A 19,255-nucleotide genomic window follows, 5' to 3' on the forward strand; every position below is an offset into this window, starting at 1 on the left:
TACTACAGAGAGAAACCTGACAGATTACACGTAATCCCCATCCAAAGAGGTGTACTACAAGTATCAACTGTAGCTGCACTACTTTGTATAGTGTATGTTAATGACATACCTACCTCAAAGAATACCCAACTGAAACCTTGCTACAATTGTAAAAGTTGTTATGTCATCTCCGTCTTGACGACGAAGATGTCAGATGTGTGAACGGCTTCACTAGATACAGAATTTCACAAATTAAGTCAAGGTCTCATAGATAATTGGTGATTGAATGGGGCGAGGTTTAATGAAATCTTGCGAAATTTCCTGAACATTTTGAATGTGGCATTTTTCAAAAATACAAGTAGGGTTTCCTCTGAAATTCATCACACTGCTACTTCTAACAATATTAGTCTTTGTGCTATTAATGCTCAAAGTTCAATTTTCTTCGTTCGTAATTCGGAAAGGACGCCACTTTCGACTTCAATGTTCGCATGTTTCCCCGTCTACTTTCAACCTCCAAGTTCTGTAATAATAATGAAACACCCTATATATATATATATATATATATATATATATATATATATATATATATATATATATATATATATATATATATATATATATATATATATACAGGGTGCGGCACGTAAAACCGGCCCGTCGTAATATTCTGGTATATTGTGTTTTTGGCAACACTTAAATAATCTACCTTCCTACCAAGAGATGGCGTGTCGAGGTCGGGTCGACTTACGTGACCTGCAGCAGTCATGTGCAGCCGCAGCCAGTGAAACTTGTCGAAACCAGTTGAGAAAAAGGCCTCGTTGTGTTAAGCCGGGTGAGTGTCAGTGTGTGATAATGCCGTATTCGATACCCGAGCGTGTTGCCATTGTTGAAGGGTTCATTCTCACTGGATCTTTTGTGAAAACAAAGAATTAGTTTTTCGGGAGAAATTTCCAGGACGTTCTGTGCCAGCAAAAAGAACCATTCAGGAATTGATTGAAAAATGACGGTGTACAGGATCGGTTCAAGATGCTCCCAGGAACAGACGACCATCTGTCTGCACACCTGAATTAAAGATGCAGGTGAAGGAGATAATGACAAGAAGTCCTCGAAAGTCAACCAGGAGATTGAGTCAACAGGTTCATGCGAGTGAGAGAAGTTGCAGATGTGTTTTAAGGGGACTGAAGTTCAGTTTATGTGTTCACTTTACGGGCCGGTTTTACGTGCCGCACCCTGTATATATATATATGCTTGTGTGTGTGTGTGTAACAGGGAATGTCCAAATAATAGGAGCAGAGGCGTATTTAGGATTTTATTTCGGGAGGGGATATGCACAACACGTGAATAAGTACTTACATTTTTCCTTTTGGGTGTCGAAAAATTTTAATGAAGTTTTGCATATAATAAATTTATTTCGGGGGGCTTGAGCCCGATAGCCACCCATAAATACGCCACTGAATAGGACACATTAATATTAATTCTGAAAGCTGTTCTGCGTTGAGAATTGTTTTGCTTCCCTACGCGTGATTGGATCTTCTGTAAGACGCACCAGAGTGTTACCTTTTCCGTTCTGAAAGACCTTCTGTAGCTGTTGCAGCAGTTTTGGAATTAGCAATTGAAACTCGACATGTTCTTTTCTTTCTTGAAAAGTTGTATTTTACATACTCGCTGCTATCGTCTTCTAAAACTAATATTTTTAATAAAGGATTTTCTAATAGCAGCAATTCCTCGCCCATACTTTATTTCACAAGAAGTTTGTCTGTCTGACGACAGAACGGTCGCCAGGGTCGCGAGTATATATATATAAAAAAATGCACTGTGACCATAGCCCAGTGGCGTATTTAGGGGGCTTACGGGCTTAAGCCCCCCCGAAATCTTACTTACTACAGTAAAGTATATGAAATATCTTGCTGAATTTTCACATTTTCAGGCAAAGCCCCCCCGAAAGTTAGTAAAGCCACCGAAACAAAATCGTAAATACGCCACTGCTATAGCCTAACGCGTGAACTTTCTGCGTGTGTATGGCCATGATTGTTTCCTAGTTGGAATATTTTTCGCGGATACAAATCCAAGGATCACTCTACTACTAGTACTACAACTACTGTATAAACTATGGCTTTTTACCAGTTTGTAAAATGCTACGGAAATCTCCCTATTGGTTTCGGATAATTGGCATTAAGTTATAATTAATATTTGCATTTTTGCGTTCTGTTACGCTTCTTAATTGTTGAGAAGACTGGCTCGAAATAACACCTGATGTTTTCAAAGGCTTACAGGGGCCTCATCCCGTGCGGGTCTTGCGTCAACAGAGCACTAAATATGCATTTTAGCTTGCTATAATGAAGTATGTTACTTGCAATTGCTTTAACAGCTTTTGCATTGCGTTGTTGCGACAAATATTATGCAAAGAATGGCACGGAATGAACCCACTACATTGTTGAACAGGGTTAGGTGGGTGTATAAACATTTCTTAAAGAAGTGTTGTATGTTGAATATACTACTGCCGCCTATGGATGCTTGAGGAACTAGAACATTGTTTTGTGAAACAGTGATGAAGGATAGAAGATTGTATTGTTGCATCAAAAGTGTTTTTCGGCGTTGAATGACTTTGAGAAAAATATAGTGCTTGTTTGTACGTAATCGAAGAACAAACCATAAAAGCCTACAAAATACTAGTAAATCGTATTCGTTTATGGTGGCAAAGTAAAGTGGAGATTTCTGTGACTTGCGGTTCCATTTAACAAAATTGTTTCCACCCTAGCAAAATTAAATTAAGACGAGTGCATTACGTTCTGTGTTCAATGTTTTATGCATCATACTTCTTGTATAAATAAGTATTTAGGATAGATAAACACAGACAATAAGTAACATTGTCCCTATTAGTAAATGCGTTTCTTGACTGGTTTGTAGCGAGCTGCTGTGCAATGTTACAGGAAGTTTACACACGTGCTTGACAGTATAGATCGTAATTTGTTCATTGAAGATATTGTATACATTTCTTAAAAAACTTTTCAGAAACGAGAAGATACAGTAGAAATAATGAAGCAAGGAAATTGAAGTTCGTGACGAATTGGACATCGTGTGCATGTGAATTATTACCATTATTATTACTGTTCTGTGATTCGGAGTAAATAAATAAGACATATTTGCTACTTACAAGGTATGTTTTCATTTTTGTAAGCATTCACAGTCCGTTTATAACTTTAGTAAATTGGTGTAATTTAGGAGTAAATTGATGTAATTTAGTAGTATATTTAACGATATAGGAGAGAAAGTCAAGAAACTGGTATGGTAGCTTTAAAGTGAAGAATACTGTACAAGGGTAATGGGCTAATGTTTACCCAACAAATACTCATATTTCATTTGACTTCTGTTAATCACAAATTGGTAATAGTTAAGAACAGCTACTTCTCATCTCCCGTGCACGAGGATACATCTTACTGTTGCACTACCTACAGAAATGATTCTATATCATGTATAAGTGGTAATATAACACATAACAAACCCATATCATGTATTCACACTCCAACATGGAGTGAGAATACAGCGTGACCTCCGTTTCTTCTGTGTTCTATTACTACTTGTACACCAAATAGAATCATTTTTCTACGTACTGCAACTGTAAGAAGTATCCACGTGCACGGGACATGCGATATGTGTTTTCAAACCCCCCACATAGTCATACACTAAGTACAAGGGCACATTATTATTCCCATACTATATAAAAAACAGATAGTCCTAGAAAAAGACCCTAAGTACAAGGGCAAGAACTCAGTCTGTTACCTACTTTTTAACATCCTATATAGTCAATGAATAATTCCTGAAAGTATGGCGTTTCTCGTCCTTCCCTAAATGGGAAGTACGGCTCCTTAACTATAACCCACAAATTTTATTCTGTTTTCCTATTTTCATACTTTCCTTGGTACAGGTGTAGTTTCGGCGCACCACGTTTTGAAAGATTTACAGGTGAACTTGAATACTTAGCATTCAAAAGACATGTTTATGAGGGAGATCAATTTGCAGGCGACAGAATTAAAGACGAAGTACGGTAATCTAACTGTATTTTAGAATTACTAGTGTAAAATCATTACAAATGTTTTGCGATGGATAAAAGAAGTAAGTGCGTATGGAAGATGGCTGTATTAGGTGCTATCTTCCACCGGCAGCATATTGGGCTATTGTTTAGCTTTGGAGGGCCAGAGGTTATAGTTAAGGAGCCGTACTTCCCATTTAGGGAAGGACGAGAAACGCCATACTTTCAGGAATTATTCATTGACTATCTAGGATGTTAAAAAGTAGGTAATAGACTGAGTTCTTGCCCTTGTACTTAGGGTGTTTAGGTAGTGCAACAGTAAGATGTATCCTCGTGCACGGGAGATGAGAAGTAGCTGTTGTTAACTATTACCGGGCCAGATTTTGAACAAACTTTTTTTTTGCAATACACAGTGTAGGGAACCTTTATTTTATGTATACAAGTGCAGCTTTAATAGTATGCAACCATAACAAGTGCTAATGAAATTCGTATCCTTACCAAAACCCACTTCTTTCCAATATTCTCGCTTGCATGTGTGCCCACCATCACTGACGCTCCTGCTCTCCGTTCGCCCTGCCGCCCGGGTTACTAGCTTTGCCCTGCTTGCACTCAGGTAGCTTTCGTGCTTTTTAGTGGCTATCTAGCACAGGTGATCTGTGTTTTCCACTAGTTTTATGCTACGCATCTGGAAGTCGTATTATTATGCAAATCGTAAGAGAATTGTAAGTTTTCAACGATTACTTCTTGTGGCTGCCTTGAATTTTATCAGTGCCAAGTGAGATATTTTCATGTCGCCGAGTAGAGACGTCTTAGGGGACAATAAAAAGGAAATTATTGGAAGAATTATAATTTTTCAACAGTTCTTTCTAGTGGTTCGCCAAAAGTGAATATGCGTACCCACATACAAACTAACCTGTGCTAGGTGGCCACTATAAGCAAGAATAAGTCGAACCGAGTTAAGGGAGGTCAAAGCTGGTTGATCGGCACTGTATTGCGGGGGTGCGGCCGAAGGAAGGAAGCGCGTCAGCGATGGTGGGTATGTGCGCATGCGAAGGTAGTGGAAAAAGTGAGTTTTGGCAATGATACGAGTTTCATTAGCACTTGTCATGGTTGCATACTATTAACGCTTCACTTTAATACATAAAATAAAGATTCTGTACACTTTGCAGCAGTATGCCGCCGATGGAAGATAACATCTAATAGATCCATCTTTCATATGCACTCACTTATTTTATCCGTCGTAAAGCACTTGTAAAAATTTTAATAACCCTACAGTTGTAAACCTAAAATACAGCTGTGTTACTTTGTATTTAATTCTGTCGCGTGCAGAAATTTGTTCCTTATAAACATATCTTTTCATGCAAAGCATTGAATTTTACCTGGAGATCTTCCCAAATTTAGTGCGCCAAAACTACACCTGCACCCTTTGTGTTTACTAACTACGTACGCACTTATTTTATGTTACTTATAAAATAAGCGTCTTTAAACTACGCATTATTCAGAAATGACATAAACAATGAATATAGTGGAGAACATCTTTTTTTTAGGGTGCCAAACTTTTTCTCTAAAAATTATTATTATTTTTTTTTTTTTCTTTCTAATTTAGCCTAATTTTGGTTAGTTTATGTTACTTTCGGTTAAGTTACATTAGATGTTTCACAGGAAGTTCCCAGAAGAAATTGATCTAACCATAGCAGAATCTTGCTTAGAAATGTGTTATGCTATGTATTACGATCTTGGCTGGTATGTTGGAGGGTTATTGCTTTCCCAAATGAAGGATTGTACAAGGTTAATTTTTTTTTTTTTTTTTTTTTTAAAGAAAAGAACTGGTTGGTTTGAATTGCCTTGCCCATGATGACATTCAAACAGTGCCATCCAGATTTCTAGAGGAGAGCTCTAGAAGATTCGTTGTTTTTGTAGCAATGTGAAAAACGAACTTTCGAAATTAAAACAGGATGATTAAATAAGATTCTTGTTCTTTTGGTACGCCTAGGTATTTGTATGATTATTCTTAATTTTTGTTAAACTCATGCCTATATATCAACAGTGCTGTTTGGCTTAAGCTTGTTTGTTTAAGTGACCCATGAGTTTTTATTTATTTATTTTTTTTAAGTTTACATCGGCTAACATAATATTTCGAAACTCTTTTGTACATGTTCAATATGTTCGTTCGACTGTACATCGCAAAAGGTTTATTATTCATTTTACTTGTTTTTATGTAGTTTTAAATAAGATTTGGTTAACAATATTTTCCAACGTTCTCTTCTTGTATTAATATCTGTTTCAGTCCATTTATTAATATCTGTCATTTAAGTTAGTTAAATCTATTTTTCAAATGCGGTGTTTTTTCTTGATTGGTGGTTTAGGCATTTCGTAGATTCATTGTCGGCATTCTCCAGAAAACTTGTCAGCATTCTTTTTTATTTGGTAGTGTCAATTTTATCCATTGTGTATCTAGATTCCATAAAACTCAATCATCCTTTGTTTCAATGGTTTTTGATGTTTAATTCTTAGGCAGATAAGTTTCCAGAGCGAACTATTGAATTTCATTTTTTAAATCTTGATATTTCGGGAACATGAAGAAGTTTCTTAGTGCTCATTTTCTGTTCTGTGTGTATGAGCTGAGCAGCACTTAGGGATAATAAGGTACTTCAACAAAATTTTTCATATATTTTTTTGGCATGAAAAATGTTTCAATACATCAGTAGGTTTCATTTTTTAGTATACTCACATAGATTTTTTTCTAGTTCCTCAAGAAATCAAAACAATTGTTATATTTTTTTGTCTCTTTATTACCTCGGCCTCCCCTACTTATCTTCACGGTTTGTATAGATCAGCAACAGCTTGTTTTTTTAAAAATTTCTTTATACCTACTTTTGGCTCCCCCAGCAACATTTCATGTTCTTCCATTACATACACTGCATTTCTGTTCTATTCACTTTACATATTGCTCACACAATAATTACCCTTTCTTAACAATTCGTTTCTTTTGTAAACTTTTTTTTTTTTTTTTTTTTTTTTGTTTGGCGCCCCAAATACAAAATTGTCCCGATATGATTTCGAAACTGCTATTAAGATTTCCCTAACGATATCACTTTTTGTTCTGTTTTGTTGCGACTTGTAAGATATTCTGACAAATATCCACCCAAGAGGAGGGAAGAGAGCTCGAGTGAATCTCGCTTATTGATACATCCAGCTATAGCGAATAGTTTCGTGTTCATGGGGCATCAGAATTTACAAAACGTCTACGAAGTTACTTCTTACGTGTACTTGCTTGCCATACAATGGTTGCATACTGAACCCCACTGGTTAGAGGTAGCACGACAGCGCAAGTAAAGGATCAGAAGGTGAAACTTGGGTTTCATTTGCTTCCGCCATACATTTATGTATTTTCCTTCATTATTTCAACGTACACATTAAGTTAGTTAATAAGATAGTGAATTTGAAACACTGATATATTATGCTCTATTGCCAGTTTACATAATACCGCTTCAATGCATGAATTCATATAGTCCATAATTTAAATTTGTTAGTCTCCCTAATTACTTATCCTACAGTGATTACATTTATTACCTTTTTTGTTAGTCTTATGCGGACATTTCGTCTGATTCTGGTCATTTTTCTGTAAATTTTGTATTTCGAGTTCACAATCTGGGGTAGCTTTTCCCCCATCTTGCACATATAAGATCTCCAGTGTTACTTCACAAAATATAGCTGAGAGAGCGAAGGGGATTAGAAGCCCTACAGGGGCCATTGTTTTACCTCAATTTAGACAAAAAGAAGTTACTCTGTTCTGGAGCCATGAAATAAGTTGAGAAGGTTCTAAATGCTATCCACAATCTGCGGCAGTTCAGCCAGGCAATGTTTTATATTCTGAATGCTGTGTGAGTAAGGTAATTTCAGTTCTTCCTGTACAGGTGCGAATTATGTATAGTGTGTTCATTCAATAGGAGTGCAGTTCGGCAAATGTTTGTGAAGTTTCCATGCTGAATTTTATAACAGTATCCCTCTTTTCACCGCATTTGCTGGGTTGCAGTGTCTTAACACTCACTTCTTCTAATCACTAATTGAAAGAACAATGTTTGAACTGAAGCAACTAACACTCCATGTGGAGTTGACAAACAGCTGTCAGTTCTTTGAAATGAGGATTCTGGTTGGCCGGAGGAGGAGGGTTTTTCACAAGTTCCCGCGGATGATCATTTATTTAGATACGAGCCATTATACGTTGAAGGCGTTTATATACGAACTGCACTTCGGTTCAAGAAATAGACTATACGTGCTGTTATACACAGTATCCCATTTTAAGGGTGAATACGTAGGGCTAAATTCCTTACTTTTCAATTCATTTACCACGAAATCAGCTCCAACTGCCTTAGAAGTGGGAATATGTCGTGCGAACATATGCCATGAAAACCAGTGCAGGATATACCAACTAACCTATGTTAGGTGGCCAATAAAGCAAAAAAATGTATCCAGGCGAGTCGGCACGGCGAAGCTGGTGGTCCCGCGTACGGATGCGTCCGTGGATAACAGGCACATTAATGAAAGTGGGTATGCTCGTAAACGTATATAGTGTAGGAAAACTGACCGACCTATGTTAGGTTGCCACTAAAAGCAAGAAATGAATCTTGCCGAGTTAGGGTACATTAAGTTTCAGAATTAAAGGGATATAAGGGGATTTCTTGTGAAATATCATTCCACTCTTTCACAAATTTATGCACCCTTAAAATCGGACAGTAGAGCTCCTTCGCGGCTAAGAGGTTGGCGTGGGAGACCCGGGTTCTATTCCCGGCGGAAGCTTATGTGGTTCGGATTCCACGTTAATCAGTATATGCACGTCTCATTTAGCCTCGCTGCTGAACGGGACGTGAAACAAGATCAAATCAGAGGGCCGTTGTGACTCACTGGTAAGGTGTTCACCTCTGGTGTATGGGATCCCTGGTTCGATCCGAGCTCGCACCAAGTGAACTTTGTGGGGACTAACACCGTGTGCGTGGGTTTTCTCGGGGCTCTCCTTTTCCTCCAACTTTCTTCATTCCACTATTTCATTCATTTTTCATCATCACTGTATCCTTTAGCCTAACCGGCATAATCGTGGGACGTAAAACTCAAATGTTTCATTTCATTTTCATTTAAAAATCGAATCAATTCGGACAGTCCCCTGTTTTGTACACTCCGCAGCAAAAAACCTGCAACATGAGCATGTAAGGTTATTGTGAAAAGACGAATTTTTTGCTCCAAAATAAGTGTGCAGGGAAGGACGCCGTTGTTTCTACTGGCGTGATTCGTGCCACTTGGACGTTGTTTTGATTCCCTGCGTTGTTAGAGGTAGTTTCACTATAAACATACATGCTCATGTTGCAGGTTTCTTGCTGTGGACTGTAGATTGTGGGTTTAATTTATACACTTTTTGGAAAGTTATAATAGGGTGGAAAATAGCGCACTTCGTACTGGTGGATGTAGCGTATTTCAAGCTTATTGGTTAATTTTACAAGTGCTTGCTCCAGTTGGTATCCTTACGCAGACACGAGAGATTATACTTAATTACTTTTAATGAAATGGGTCCAAACTTCCTTAACTAAACTAACCCTACTCTACTTATCCCTACCGTACTATACACGTTTAAAGCGGTCCTACTTACTTACTTTGCTTGTGCTTATATTTGCACATTTTACACAAACCCTATTTCTATACACGTTAGTACAACTAAATAATTGAAGATAAGTGTCTTAGTAAAGAATAACGTGACTTACTAGTATGTTAATAATGTATACTGCATTTTGCCACCTAATAATTCCTGACACTTCAGTACTTAAAAACACTTTTACAAGACGTGTTTCGTACGAGGGAGATTTGTTTCTTAAACCCCACTGGGATCCGTATGAATCTGAGATAGCAAAGGGATGCAGAAAGCTTAGGATGCTTCAGTTGAATGGGCGCGCGCTCTTTAACATCACAAGGAAGTATGTTACTAAATCTGTTAAGGATTGATGTGAGGAAAATAGAAAGAAATGAAGTGGTTTTATTAGACGCTCGCATGGATATGAGTGTAGAAGTAAATGCAGTGAAGAAATTAGTCGTGACCGTAATACTGCAAATTACAGACACGTTAAAATATCTAATAATACCTTCGACAAAGTGGATACTTTCAAATATCTAGGATCAACATTAACTGACTAAAACCATACCCACAAAGAAATGAAATATTGACAAAAGACAGGGAAATCGTGTTATGATTCAGTCCGGAATCTTTTGTCTTTGCGAATCCTGACGAAAAATTTGAAGCTTAAAATACATGAAACCATAGTTATGCCTATCGTATTGTACGGTTGCGGATTGTTATTTACTTCAAGGGAAGGACGCAGACTGAAAATATTTGAAAATGAAATTGAAAGACGGACAGGAATGGAGAATGTCGGAAACTTCATAACGAGAAACTGCATAATTTATACGGTTTACCTAGCATTGTTAGGATCATTGAGTCTAGAAGGCTCAGGTGGGCACGCAGTGTGATCAGAATTGAAGAAATTGGAAACGCTGTCAAAACTTTAACGGAAACCTATTGGGGGAAAAGATCAATAGAAAGGCTTAGACTCAGATGGGAGAACGATATTAAGATGAATCTCACAGAAATAGGAATACAAAAGTTTAAACTGGATCCGGTAGGCTAAGAACAGAAGTCAGTGGAGAGCTTTCGGGAATGCGATTTAAGGAACCTTATCTCGGGAACTGTAAGTCTTAAAGAGATGCTGTTTTGCGAATTTTTCAAATTTGTGCATGTGTATTCGTAAAACAACATATTGTAGAGCGTTTTAGCAGCACTTTTAAACAAAACATGCAAAAATAAAATAGTACTCAAGAAAATTATAAATAGATAGATATAATACAAGAATTGTTTAATGAGTATAATAATAAAGTATATAGAATAATTGGTATAAAACCTGTAGAAGTTAATGAAAAAAACTAATTCTTTTAAGTTCGTTCTGGCAATGCTCTTGGAGCATCCTCAACTGGTTAGTTTTTTGTCACAATTTTGTCTTCATCAATGGAAATGTGAATTTACTTAGTTCAGCACAGGCGACAAGCTGCAGAATAAACCTATTCTTTACGAGCCAATATATTGATTTCTCTATATGCTCAAACGCTGAACAGCCCTTCTAGCGCGCCTTTGGGGCACGTAGACTGAAATTGAATTCATTACATTGATTCGAATTTCACCTTAAACGGTATTTTGCAGATCTCATATAACTTCGGTGTTAGAAAGTTATAGTAAACTTCAGTAATAGACAGACACTGAATGCCAGAGAAGTATGAACGTCAACCACGTGGATAGTAGAATGTAAAAATCTTGAAGTGAAGAAGCCTTTTATCTACCAGTGAATAGAAAATAGTTGTAAATGACAGGGTGGATTGATTTAAATCAGTCTGATTTAAATCACGATTTTAATCAAGATTTAAATCACTTGATTTTTTTAATAAAAATCGTTGATTTAAATAAAATTCCGAAATGAATTAATTTAAAGTGAAAGTAAGTAAAATCCCGTTTCTCTTCTGTTATTCCGATTATGGAAGATAATAATCATAATACAGGGAGACTCAAATGTATGTAAGCACAGCATGAAACGAGTATCATGTGGGAACTATCAGGGAAAATCCCGTTTGAAAGGGTTACGGGTGAACCCTGCTTTCTTCTCTTTGTAACACAGAGTTTTAAAATTCCTGTTCCAACGAGGAAATCACCATGGACATTTAAGATGAAAGCTGTTTTGTGTTCATGTCTATTTGTTTGTTTCCAGATAATAGGGGCGTATTTAGAGGGTTTGATCCCCTCTCCGAAACAAACAAACAAACAAAAAAAAGATTTTAAAATTTTGGGCGAAATTTATGTACTAAATACATAGAAGTTCCTCGGGATCGTAATACGACAAATTTTGGATGCGTTAAAATATCGAATGATACTTTTGGTAAAGTGGATACTTGACTACATTGCAGAACATGCCGCGATCTGCGATATGATCGCAGAAAATTTGCCGCGCCTGTGCAGGAAAAATTGTAAGAGGAAATAAAATAGCCAACAGAAAAGTATAAAAACGTGCCTGCTATGTATAGATGTCTTAAATGCACGGACAACTCGCATTTGAACTGTTTTTCACGTCACATAAAGCATATTTTTAACAATCACAAGTGTTTCTTCTTCTGGAACTGATCATCTTGATTTTTTTATTTTGGATTTCTTGCAGGGAATTCGTGTTATTATTCAGTTAAAAATCTCTTATCATCGCGAATTGTTCGAGGAATTTGAAGCTTTAAAATATATAAAACGATAATTATGCCTGTTGTGCTGTATGGTTGTGAAACATGGTCGCTTACACTGAGGGAAGAACGCAGACAAAGTATTTGAGAATAAAATCCTGAAACGAATATTCGGAACCAAAAGGAACGGAAATGAGAAATGGCGAAAACTTCATGATGAGAAACTGCATAATTTATACCATTCACCAAACATTGTTAGGGTCATCAAATCTTGGAGGTTCAGGTGGGCAGGACTGTAGCGAGAATGGAAGAAAGTAGAAACGCTTTCAAAGTTTTAACTGGAAGTCCAATCGGAAAACGACCATTAGGAAGACCTAGTCGCACATGGGAGGGCAATATTAAGATGGATCTCGCAAAAATAAGAATACAAAATAGAAACTGGATTCAATTGAATAAGGATAGAAGTCAGGAGAGCTTTTGTGAACATGGCATTGAACCTCCGGGTTCCATAGGTCATAGAGTTAGTTAGTTAATTTTAGGCGAAATTTAGGTACTTTATATGTATTTCATGCCGCTAGCTAGTTCCAATTGTTTAAAAATATGCCCCTGCCAAATATCAGTAACTTTCGTGAAAAGAAAAGTGTCATGTTGATATACATTGCTGTACTTTTTCCTTAATGCTTAAGAAACATTGTTTGGGATTGAAACAGGTTAACGATTGGGATTTAATTCAAAATTAAAACCCAATACTTTCACTTAAATGACATAATTAACATTTAATACTAATTCCTAATGTTTTTTCTTCAGTTCGCGACTTGTATTATACGAAGAAAAAGTTTTGATTTAAATCAAAAAAATCGATTTAAATCAAAAAAATCAACAAAAATGATTTTTTTGAAAAAAATCATGATTTTTTTCCACCCTGGTAAATGATAACAATTATATTATCTAATATGTAAATCACATTTTAACGTTTTTGCTCCAAATAAGATTGAGAAAATCCGAAAACACCAACATGGGCCAAGGTGGGTTGGGATTTTTTTTAGATAAGCTCAGGTTTTTTTCCAGCTGTCTCCAACAGATGTACTGATTTTCAACGAACAGATAATATATAAAAGATCGAATTTAGTATATATTAAGTGAGTAATATTGATTGTCTAGCTATCGGCATTTACCATCATCCATTTTTTCACAAGTTCTGCTCCTAGCGGAAAGAACTGGCCATTGTATCCCCCATGATTGTTGACTAACTGTACTTCTGACCGGCTCCAACTAGCTACTCGCGATGATTCCAACATGGAATCCTACCAACTTTCGGGTATTTTACTCTACAAATATATAGGGGGGCGCGGTGGCTCAGTGGTAGAGCGTTCACCTCTGGTGTTTGGGGTCACGGGTTCGATCCCAGCCCCCGCCAAGTGAACTTTGTGGTGGACAAACACCGTGCTCGTGGGTTTTCTCGGGGTTCCCCCGTTTCCTCCTACTTTATTCATTTCACTCATCTCTCATCATGACTGTCTTCTTTAGCCTAACCGGCATAACCGTGGGACGTAAAACTCAAAGATTTCATTTCATTTTTTCTACAAATATATACATATGTATTTTTATATTTTTAGCGGCATCAGCTGGCAATTTTTCTGCACAGGCGCGGCAAATTTTCTGCGATTACATCGCAGATCGCGGCATGTTTTACTGTGGGGATTACGAGTTGATTAGAGTGATGCTAACAAATTTTTATAAAAGTTGAGGTGTAAATACGTTTTTTTAAAATTTTTTTTTAAATCTTGATCAAGATAGGCCTGCTTGTTTGAATAGAGACATACCTGACGATTTTGATAAGTCGAAGCATCACTTTAAAGTGACCAACTAGCTCTTTTTTTTTTTTTTGCTCTATACACACACACACACACAAAAGTAAGATTCATATATGCTGAGTTGTTGAACTTGTTAGGGTACACAGTAGGTAGAAATTAACAATTCAGACAATTTCATGAATATTCCGATTTCGAAACATACCCTATTTTTGGATGGGTAAATTAAGAAAGATACCCGATCTACATAACTAGACACCGCTATATAATTGTGACATATAACTGCCTAGCTGAGAAGTACACTGAGTTTTGCACTACTAATTGCTCGTTTACGGAAGAGTATTTACGTTCGGTAGGAATTTTCCTTTAGTTATACACTGACTCAACTACGTCGCTGACTACGGTTAAGAACATGTAATACGTTATATATATTTCGTTTCGTGGAATTGAGAATTTCTTATTCCGATTGTTTTTCTTTTATTGTAGCTGTCAGAGTCAAAACTTGCCAATCCTAGTTTCACTCCTGTTTCTTAAACGTGTGCATTTTCCATATGAGTACGTTCAACTGCCGAGTATGAAAGTACATGATGAAGAAAAACATGAAGGGTTGGCAGCAGTATGAAAAGACATTGGCTGCAGCGGTTAGTGACTTTCGATTTCATGAAAACGATGCTGTGTTTCTCTTTCGCGTGTTAGATATTAATGGCCAGAAGTTACATTTTGGACACACTGTGGTACGTTCCTCTACAGGAAGGATGAAAGCTTTGCACAAGCATGCAAGCTGATAATTGTAACCTGTATGAAGGTAACGATGTAGGTTTTAAGCAAGTTTACTAAATTCAAAGCAGGGAATTTCATCGTGGATGGCAACGAGATTCGTGCTTGATAACGACAAAATTAGGCACATAGTCAGTTTAATTCAAGATTATTAACAAGAGAAATATGCAGGAGAGGAGTTGAACCTATCTAAAAGCTCTGTTTAATAGCAATTGGTAAAACTTTGATATGGCTCTCGCTACGATATTTGGATCCTACTCACACTGTCAAAAGAAAAAAAAAAACTATCTTGAACATTATTCCACCTGCAATATGCTTCTGAAGCGAGATAAAATGGATAATTTTCTGAAGTAAATAGTGATTGGTGATGAAAAGTGAATCTTACATGACCATGTGGGAAAACGATCATGAAGTCAAGCTGGCGAAATCAAATGTGGTCGCCAAACGTTCATTCAAAGCTCATTAAAACAGTCAGCTAGTGAGGAGAAAAACGTATTGCATAACAACGTGAGATCGCATGTGTAATTGATGGCTCAATAATTGAACGAGCTATGCAAGGGGCGTTTTAACTACCTTCCATATTTGCTGGGCATTGTGTCATTCGACTCATATTGTTTCTAGACATTGCAGAACTCTTTAAACGAAAGATTACTCGTGACTCCAAGCCATACCAGTTCTATGTTGTGATATTTTCAAATTGCCAGAGCGATGGACCAAAGTGAACTATACTTTTCGGTAGAGCTCCGTTGTGGTTTATGTTTAGCGTATGCATCTTTGGCGTGGGAGACCTCGGTTCGAATCTCAGTAGAACCCCATTTGGTTCGCATCCCACTTTAAGCTGTAGGTCATATTTTCATATAGCGTCAGTGTTTTAAAGGATTCTAAATACCAATCTAACCAATACTTTGCGATATAAGTAGTTTTTCGCATCATCTCATTTGTTTTTCTCTATGACGAACTCTCCAATAACCGTTTAGTAGACTAAAGACCTGTTCTTTCTTTTATAGTACATATCCATTTCTACTTCCCTTTATCTCTCAATTAATTGGGATAAATTTTTAAAGTTGATATGATACGCAAAGCAGAATCTGCAAATGAAAGGTCCTAACTAAACGTGATGTCCGTGATACAAGAAAGAATGAGTTGCTTATAAAACATACAAAACTATAAGGTATATCAGAGAGCAGTGCTCTAAAACAGGTCTTTGAACCCAAGTGGGTGGTACTTCGGAGCTAGTGTCACAAATTAACCGCGTCATTGTTGCATAATTTTTTGTAGATATGAAAAGATGAAAGTTACTATTTTCCGAAAGAAAATTCTAATAAATAGCACTTGAATATCACTTAATATAATACGGAATACTTTAAATAAATTTTCCAAAATACTAACGGTGTAATTTTAGAGTAAACTGTAGTTAATATGATTGAAGATGATGTTGGTATTTGTAAATAATCTGTTATTTTGTTATTGTTTCAGTAAAATCAGACCCAACTACCATGACATCGAATGCACCGACATCAGCAGATGCTTGTCTTAGTATAGTACATAGTCTTATGTGCCACAGACAGGGAGGAGAGTCTGAAGGGTTTGCAAAAAGAGCAATTGAAAGTCTTGTTAAGAAGTTAAAGGTAAGAGCTTGATTATCTTAATACGTGTGTAAATTTTTTCCTATTAAAAAGTGTTTTAGAGTGAAGTTCGTGCTTCTTACCTGTTTGTTAACTAAGTTATGTAATGATATTTCTTAACCGAACTTTCGGGTCAAGCGTGAACCATCATTCTATACTGTGTAGGAAGGAATTAGATGAAAGATGATTTGTAAGTGAAGCGAAATTAAATAAGATAGGGAAGCATATCTACACTATAGTAGAATGTTGTTGCCCATGTTTAGCGAAATTTACTTTCTGAACGGTTAGTTGCTCGGAAGGTCACAACTTCCTCATTAATAATAGAAGTAATGAAATCTAAATATTCTAAATTCTTAGTACATATCAGGGTTGCCAGATCATAATATCATTTGTTTGTCCAATAATTAAATTACGCGTTCCATTGAGTATCATGTCTTGGTGGCCAGAAAAAGAGCGATAAATTATATCCCGACCCGCGACAGGCACGAAAGTTTTAGGTTGTTAAATGCATTTTCCCCGAAGGTCAACACATTTAGTACGTCGTTAGTCCAATTTCTGTAACCCTTATATATATGATTCAGAGTGGACGAATTTTCAGAAGATTCATTTTTATTGACAGTCTAGTTGTTTGTTGAGAAGTTTAGATAGATATGTTTCGGTTGATAGATGCGGATGTTAAGGTCTCTAAAACTCTTTAAAATCTAAGATATTTTGGTTCTTGATTGGACCAAAGGAGGCGTCCTGCGAATTATGCATGTAACCATATATTCTCTGCCTAACATGCAAAACAGTGCGTTACAGTGGTAATTTGGACAAAAATATGGAAAATCGATCACGAATTAACATACTTATTCTAATAAGTGGAAAACAGTATAAGAGCATCATTAAGATGAAGAGAAAGTATAAGGCATTACATAGTCAGTGAAGCCAGACGCTCGAATTACTTTATTCAATAGGAGTCTAGTTTGGTCCTACCGAAATTAACCGTACTGTTCATTGTTTAAACTTAAAAACCCAGGTAATCCCTACAGATCGGATCTGTCATATAAGCTTAAAAAGAAGAATTTTATGTTAATGATTTTGTTTTTACCTTTATGTGTGTTTCTACGCTATTCGTTTTCTATGTACCTTATTTTTGTACAACGTAAGTTACTCAGTTCCAGTGCTGAAGTTCTTTCTACTAAAAAGACAGATAAAATGTATCTATGTCAACTTGAATTTTTAACAAATACAGCAGTGTGATTTCATATATTTTCTTATTATTTTTTTTCTATTTTGTTTTGTAAGAAGAAACTTTGTCTATCTGATAATGCATTAGTAACAAAGTCATCGAGCCTTATTATAAACTCGCCCTGTTGATGCATAACCTAATGTATTCAAAATACAGACGAATTGGCTTATAGCAACTAGTTAGGATTACTTTAAGTAGATCTATATGTTCTATTTCATTCCATTCCATATCCATTTTCCTTTTCATTCGGTATCTTTGTTAAACGAGAATCTACTGCTTACACACTAGATACCTTTGTCTTAACTACTCTAGAACCACCGTACTGTGGGAACTTATTTTGATTACGATATAACTATTTACTCAGATCTGTCCTTAGCTAAATAAACATGATTATTTCAATCAAAATAACTGAAGAACATAACGGAAAACACAGATTAAGAAATGGTAGCTCAGCAACTCTCGCAGTCCCTTTAAAAGAAATATTTCGATTTATATTTTTTAAAGAGCTCCTTTCTTTCATCAGTCATTCTTTTTAACTTCTGAATAAACCCAATTTTTATTGAATTTTTATGAATAAACCCAACTTCGGAATTTGTTTTCATTTACAATTTCTTTCTGTATGTTTGTATTTACGCTCATTTTTGACCAAACCTTCTTCTTCTTCGTATTATTATTATTATTATTATTATTATTATTATACCCCATTGTATCCATAATTTTTTGACTTCTGTCTTAGTTCGTTTGTTTAATCTTCACAATCTTAAAACTGTCTCACAAAATTAGAATACTCGTCTTCCTGTCCAGGTTCGGAATTTATAAGACTCTTGATTCCTCCTAACTTCCAGTTCACTAGGAATATCTGGTGATACTAATGAATCTGCTTCAATACTGTGAAACGAATATATCCTCTGACAGTGTTTATGTGAATCTAAAATTTTCGGCGCGCCAGCGTGCTAGTTTTTCTAATTAGCTTTGCACCGAAATAGATAGTCAGCTATTCCAGTAGTGATCAGCTGTTCCATCTTTTCCGACCTATTCATCAAATCTCTCACAAATTGATGGTTGTTCTAGATGTTCTGAGTTTATTCCAATTTTCCGTTGCACACTTGGGCGAAATGATTTCCACTCGCTCGTTTCTAATATTGTTTACCCATCGTGGTGCACTTTTCCTTCCGATGTGCAAGGCAGCGTTTACCCTTGCGTTTTTAGTAAGCGTTGGCGACAGCTACATCATGTTGCTGAGAGTGAGAATGGCTACCTATATTTGCTAGATGTTTTCTCCATTCTCTGTACTTTATAGTGATATGGTCTTGCCTGAATAACAGCCAGTTGATTATAATTTAGGGTCGGATTTTTATGATTTATCATATTTTTACTCTGACATCTTTTTACATACCTAATTAAATATAAATATCTTTCTGGTTCCTATGAATACAAAATTATGGCTTTTATTAGATTTGCAAACTATGGTATGTGTAAGTGCTGGAAGTCATATGGAACGGCTTTGTCCACCTGTGGACAGGAATCAGAGGAAAAATTGTGAGATACC

At 36.3% G+C, this 19,255-nt stretch overlaps 1 protein-coding gene across 2 annotated transcripts in view; it reads left to right on the forward strand.

Annotated features, from left to right (window-relative positions):
* Positions 1-2,471: 2,471 nt before the first annotated feature.
* Med (Smad/Smad4 homolog Medea) overlaps positions 2,472-19,255 on the forward strand; it is a 109,699-nt gene continuing 92,915 nt past the window's right edge. Inside the window, exons 1-2 of one of the 2 annotated variants that reach the window (XM_081736145.1) lie at positions 2,472-3,136; positions 16,327-16,478. In XM_081736145.1, the coding sequence (XP_081592271.1) occupies positions 16,347-16,478 (132 nt within the window). In that variant the 5' untranslated portion in view covers positions 2,472-3,136; positions 16,327-16,346. The remainder of the gene's footprint in view (positions 3,137-16,326; positions 16,479-19,255) is intronic. The other variant, XM_081736144.1, reaches the window with a different exon arrangement.

Source organism: Thermobia domestica, chromosome 13 (genome assembly GCF_964235325.1).
Source record: "Thermobia domestica chromosome 13, izTheDome1.hap1.1, whole genome shotgun sequence".
NCBI lineage: Eukaryota > Metazoa > Arthropoda > Insecta > Zygentoma > Lepismatidae > Thermobia > Thermobia domestica.